The sequence below is a fragment of the Danio rerio genome, chromosome 21 (genome assembly GCF_052040795.2).
Source record: "Danio rerio strain M-AB ecotype USA chromosome 21, GRCz13ab, whole genome shotgun sequence".
Classification (NCBI taxonomy): Eukaryota; Metazoa; Chordata; class Actinopteri; order Cypriniformes; family Danionidae; genus Danio; species Danio rerio.
In genome coordinates, this window is record NC_141041.1 from 34,366,304 (window position 1) to 34,373,058 (window position 6,755).

The 6,755-nt window shown below is 33.5% G+C and overlaps 1 protein-coding gene across 14 annotated transcripts in view; it reads left to right on the forward strand.

The window, feature by feature from the left end:
- clcn5a (Cl-/H+ antiporter 5a) overlaps positions 1 to 5,793 on the forward strand; it is a 33,235-nt gene extending 27,442 nt beyond the window's left edge. Inside the window, exons 12-14 of one of the 14 annotated variants that reach the window (XR_015520389.1) lie at positions 2,043 to 2,956; positions 3,188 to 3,964; positions 4,293 to 5,793. Coding sequence is in view for 1 of the 14 variants with exons in the window: in XM_087301426.1 (XP_087157552.1) it covers positions 2,043 to 2,133 (91 nt within the window). In the remaining 13 variants the exon portion in view is untranslated. Of the gene's footprint in view, positions 1 to 2,042 lie in introns of all 14 variants that reach the window. The other 13 variants (XR_015520390.1, XR_015520391.1, XR_015520392.1 and 10 more) reach the window with 13 other exon arrangements.
- The last annotated feature ends 962 nt before the right edge of the window (positions 5,794 to 6,755 follow it).

Sequence of the window (6,755 nt, forward strand, 5' to 3'; positions counted from 1 at the left end):
GGCCATTATTTACATGGACATAAGTAACCTAAATATTTCCCTTATTCTGAATAAGACAGTATTATGATTCAGGTGTTTACATGAGTTGCTTTTAGAATACTTCTTTCATGTTTCCCTTGTGCATGTTGTAGTACATGGATCAATTAATGGCACATCATTTTGTCCCCATGTGACAGCATGTGTCATCACAGACATGACAAAAAATACGAATTATTGCTCAGAGTGTCTGTGGATCTTTAAAATGTCTTAAATTTCATAGTAAAAAAATAAGACCTTAGTTCGTCTTAAAAATGCAATCGAACTGACCCCGTAAAGAGATTTTGCTTCCAAATCTGCTTTGAAATCTGTTTAAAATCTCTTCACCTATTTTTCACCCAGAACAAAATAGGTGTAGCTTATTAAAATACACGCTCACTGGGATTTCATTTACGTAAGCAACGTTCACTAGGAATTTACGTACACAAGCAGAGTTTGCAGGGATTTCACTCTATAATGGCTTATGACTGCTGTATCAACTCGTACATTAGCAGATATGCACCAATTGGCCAATTTTAGCCAGTCTATTTTGTTATGGCAGCACCACAATATACAATAAAGAATGTTAAGGATGGTAATTGTATGTGCTGTGTGCTATTGGGTATTTAATTTAATTCTTTGTGGCATTAAAAAGGTCTTGAAAAGTCTTCAATTTAACTCCTAGGAATCTGCAGATACCCTGTTCAAGTCATTCTTTTTAGTTTGCTATCAAAAAGATTGCTGCCATATGCATATCGTAAATGAATACATATATTAAATACTGGAATGTTGTTGTCTATGTAATCATATTAATTATGTAACTAAAAGAGCAATATTTCACATCATCTTAATTTGATTAGTGTTTACTTTTGACTATGGATTTCGCTGAATTAAGATGATCAAAAATGTAATCTACATAAGTCATAAATACCGGAATATTGTTGTCCATATAAATGTAATACATACTTCAGTCAAAACAGTTACATTTCGTGTCAACTATCACTTTAGGTGTATTAAGATAATTTAAAATGTTTGTTTACATGCAAGTCCCATTAATAATGGAATTGTGTTGTCAAAGTACTAAATTTTTGTTTATGTGACTAAAAATAAAATTGTTTATTTCGACTATGCCTTAAGCTGCATTAAGATAATCAAAAACATCTATTTTCATGTTATTCACATTAAAATCAGACTATCGTTGTCCATATAAACCTAAAAACTGCACATCAATTATATGACTAAAAAAGTTATTATTCCACATCTTAATTTGGTTTGTTTACTTTGACTTTAGCTAAATTTAGATAATCAAAATCACCTGTTACTGACATGATGTCCTAATATCAGATTATTGTTGTCCATGTAGACATACTCAATACTGTACTTTGATTATGTGACTAAAATAGCTATATTCCATATATTAATTTTATATTTTTACTTTTGAGTATAGCTTTAGCTTGAATATATTAGTCAGAAATCAGATTTAAGTAATGTTAATAAGAATATTGTCGTAATCATGTTAATACCACAGTTTGTCCGCATGGTCTTAATATGTCTTAAAGTTCAAAAAAGAAATTTTAGGCCTTAAAAAGTCTTAAATTGAGTGAACTATTGTGTTGTGGGTTTTAAATCATTTTAAACAGGTGTTAATTTTGCTTTGTCCAAGTAAAGCTACTTGACATCCATCAAATCACCAACAATACATCTCGACTTTATTTTTTATATCTAAATGTTTTATTGTGAAGTAATACAATTTACAACAGCTATTAGACATCTTTACAGCCAATTCCCAAATTAAGTTCCCTAATCAGGGAAAGAAAACTAAAAACAATACCAGGCCATTCGAAAAAATCCTTATTCTTTAACCCTGTATAAGTGTAAAATTTCATTCTTAATATTCTTAAAAGGTTCTTTAAAAAGCCTTAAATTTGACTTGATTAAATCTTGATTTCACAATATTGTTGTCTGTGTAAATATACTGACTGATTTCAGTGAGCTTAATATAATAATGCATTTCTGTTTCCACGCAGGCGTTTACTGGGCATCATCACCAAAAAGGACATACTGAAACACATGGCCCAGATGGCCAACCGAGACCCAGACTCTATTCTCTTCAACTGAAGTGCCAGCCAGTTTGAAAACAGAAAACAGCAGTCTGGCCAAAACGATTTGCACTACAGAACTGTCAGTACTGGATTAGCATCCATTCACACTGTGAAATCTATTTGTAGAGTCTCATTGGTGCAGGCGCTGCGACCGCAGGATGGAGAACCTTCTATGCACTCCAGCAAACCGCTAAGAATGACTGAGTGCAAGCAAGCCTGTTTGCAGGTAACATATCAATGCATCAAAACATATCACAATATATACATGATAACACTTTGTAGCATAAATTCACCCGCCTCGATCGCATCTCTCAAACCTAAAATGCCTAAAATAGAAATATAAAGGACATCCTTTAGACATTTTTAGTGGAGGATTTCCCAAGAGTCCTCCTTCTACTTTCCACTCCGCCACGGATGTTAATTATAAGTTTTTACATGTGCATTTCTAGGTATTTCTTCTTCTTTTTGACAGTTTAAATGAGCGCTTACAAGTATTCCAGCATCTAAAAGCTCTAAAAGTTTCTGTGTTTTGGTCGAGTCTTAACATTTTTACGAGTCTGATGATTTACAGTTTCCTTATTTTGTTGAGCTTCACTACATTTCCACGCTTTATAATCAGTGCTAATCTGAACTGTGTAGTTTCAGCCAAGAGATGAGGCTGTAAACTTTCTGTAAATGTTTTCACGTCACATGCACTTTTTCAAATTTACAACCTCGTTTTTCACTACAAATGAAAAGTTCTGAGTGTTGGTACCTTTTTTAAAAATGAAACTAGTCTCTAATGTAACCAAGACATATGTAAACAGATAAATATATGGCAAAACATTTAATATTATTCGGTTTCCAATCATAATATGTAGAGTTCAGATGCAAAAACCTCTAAGTGCCGCCTCAAATTCCTGTCTAAAATGAGCATTATTCTCAGCCTCTTTTGTTAATGTTAATTTATTTCATTTTGAAGACCATGAAAAGTTGTTGTTCTTTGACATAAAAGAGAAACGTACTAAACCTACTCACAGTAGCCTGATAAAAATGCTGTTATTAGAGGACATTTCAGATGGCATTCAGAGGTTTTTGCATCTGAACTCTTCCTATATTGTGACATGTTATATCTTCCTGTGATTCAAGGCTGAAGATTCAACATTATATCTCTCCAGTTTTGAGTCTCATGATCCTCCAGAAATCATTCTACTTATTTTAATGATTCTAAAGTTTAAAATAGCCACCTACATAGGTCAAACAAAAAGTGCTCACGGGGAGCTTAAATGATGTGTCGGAACTCTTTGGATAAGAGATTCATCAGCAAAAAATCAGTCCAAGACACTCGAAACCTGATGTGACCCTGATGAAGGCAGTTCTGTGCCATGTGAATAAAGGCTTTTTAATATTTGTTTTTCCACATTCTTCGACAGCCTTAGACAGATTTTTTTTGTTTAAAATAACTGCATTTATATGAAATTTTGGTAACACTTAAAAACAATTGTGGAGGAAAAAAAAACTGGGTGGGAGAAAAAAAAAACAGAGGCATTGGAAAAAATATTGAAGTTTTTGGGTTCCCTTGCAAAACAGTTTTTCCACAAACACTTCCTGTTCACTTCATACATGTCAACCCTTTAGTTTTTGCCGGGATTCTCCCATATTTTGCCATTCTATCCATCTATCATCCTATCATTAATTATTTTCCCATTTTTCTGATATAGTTTTTAATCTTGACAGCACACTGAAGTTAATATAAAAATGTCTGCATCACTTTCCTTCCATTAAAGCTGTGCGTTGATCGTTGCCCTTCATGTGCAACCTATGAATCAGCAGATGCATGTATAAGTGCTGACTGACGGACAAGCTCTGTATAATAAACTGATCCCAGATCAGCTTCTGTACACACCATTTAAAGAAGAGCTAAAGTGCAGGTCACTTTGGGATTCCGGTTTGTGTTTAAACGGACAAATACACCTAATAATATGAAAACATGTCAGTCCTGCTTGTTTTATTTTAAACACCTTATTTCCTCTTATTTGAGCACAAACAGTTACTAAAGATAATGGAATGCTTTTATTATAGATCTGTGCATTCTTAAAGTGACACCTCTGTTATCAAACAAAACAAAACGGGAGATTCATTTGCTGTTCTTCTCTTGTGTGAGAATAGAAGAGTCACTTTAAATGGTGTGTACAGAAGCTGATCTGGGATTAGTTTATCATACAGAGCGTGTCCGTCAGTCAGCACTTATACATGCATTCACTGATCCAGGGGTTGCATATGAAGAGCAATGATCGACACACAAGTTTAATAAAAAGAAAGTGAACATAAACATTTTATATTAACTTTAACATATGTTCAAGATAAAAAATATATGGGAAATGTGGAAAAATACTTAATGATTAGATGATAGCAGGACAGAATAGTAAAATACGGGAGAATCCCAGCAAAAACGAGAGGGTTGACATGTATGAATTGAACAGAAAGTGTTTGTGGTAAAACATCTTTGCAAGGAAACGCAAAAACTTAAAAAAAAAAGAAAAGAAAAAAAGTTTTCCTCTCTCTCTTTTTTTTTTTTGTGTGTCCACCCATATTTTCACCTCACCATACGTCCCTTCTGAGTTTCCGTATACTTTAGTTCAGGTCACAATTCATGCTATTAACCACTGGCTTATTACCTGTCTATTTTTAAGATGTTACTTGTTTAGTATCTATAAAGTAGGATTTTATTCTACATCCCTAATACTACTTAAAACCTAAACCCAACTACTACCTTACTAACTAATAATAAATGGTTAATTAGTAGTTTATTAAGATAGTAGTGTTAGTTAGTAGTTTGTTAATACCGTGAATTGTGATCTAAAGTGTTACCGAAATCTTTAGTAAAATCTCCAACTTTTAATCAATTTAATGCATACTTATTAAATTGAAAAAAGTACCGACCCCAATCTTTTTTTCAATGTAGCGTACGTATGTTTGTAAAACCACTGTTATAAATCACATACTGCGTAGAAATATTTCTAAGCAAATTAGGTTGGCATTATTTTTGCACAGTGTTTATCGGAAAAGGCATTAGGTTATACTTTAGTACAGATTTCTGAATAAGCTGTAATCAAACTCACTAGTTCGTCTTTCATTGACATTTTCTGAAGCTTGACTGAATGGTACGCAGGTTTTCTCCATGAACAAATGCTGCTTGTTTGCTTTGCCTCTTCCATTTATATCCCTATCACTTTGCATGTCCCAATGTAACCCGAGCATGCAGTATGTAGTCATGTGTAATTTCATTATATGCATACCAGCCCAAATGTTCAAAGCCTGCATCAGCCTCTTTGAATAAGTTAACACTACATTTATTGAATTCGCCTAAATGAACGCTAAGATCGTTTTGGAGAGTGCTTGAAACTCCTCTGATGGCTCATTGGCACGGTTGGTTTTCAGCTAGTTCTCACAGTATTTCCATTTCTAATCAAAAATAAAGGGCCACTTTATTAAGAACAACTTATAACGTTATGTACTGAGAATTGTTGAAAAATATGTAACTGTTTGTCAGCAATCATTTGTACTCATGGTTTAAATTGTGTGTGTATGTGTGTGTTTTTTTCAATGTCAGCATTATCCATTAGTGTTAAATATGAATGTCACGTTATCATTGTAATTTATTCATAAACACTACATAAAATATAAAGTAACATCCTCTTCTGTGTTTTCCTCATTGTGGATTGTGAACTTTAGCCTTCAAATTAATTTCACTGGATCAGAATTGAGACTTTAATGTTATCAGGATATGATTGTGTCTTAGAGATTTAAGACTGGAGGAAATTAAGTTAGCCGTTTGTTTTAAGAGTATGAGTCAAATGAAGTCTTACTCTTAATCCTACCCCATGCAATGTTGTCTCCAGTTTATGTGCTAGCCTTTTTCTTCAGAGATTAGTGAATGACACAAGGTTGACTCATATGGGTGACTTAGTGCTTCCCAACAAATCAAAACCAATTTCTTTTAATTAACTCGAGACTTTTGGTCCAGGAGCATCACAGAGCTCTATGGGGTGTTTATACTCTCCTGAAAAAAGTTATTTAAACAAACATTGTCACTGGGTGATTTAAAATGTATGAGGGCTTGTTCACACACATTTCCAAATTATCTTGGTTATTTTGGTCAAAAAGAAGGTTGATTTTGTGCTGATTTACTTATAATTTTCACTATCATTTTAATATTTACTAAGAGAAAGCTTTTCGTATGCATATTTTTTTGACAAATCTTACCAAACATTCAAAACAATTTTGTGCATTGGACTTGTGTAAACGAGATGTTATTTTTATTATTAAAGGCACAATATATAAGGTTTTTTCATTACAGTATCCAAAAAACACTATGACAGTGTTATATATTTACTTCCTTGTGTACTTGCATTATGCAAAGGGTTTCGAAGAATGTTCAAATCCAGAGAAATATGCCATTTTAACTAGTGACATCAAGGGCTCTATTTTAATGATCTACCCGCAAAGTCTAAAGCGCAGGGCGCAAAAGCAGTAAGGGCATTTCTAAATCTGTGCATAATTTGAATATGCCCTAAGGTTGCGCTGGTCTGAAGAAAGCAACACGTTGGGGCAAACACATCTTGCGCCTTAATGCGCCAGGTGTATGATAAGGCCCCA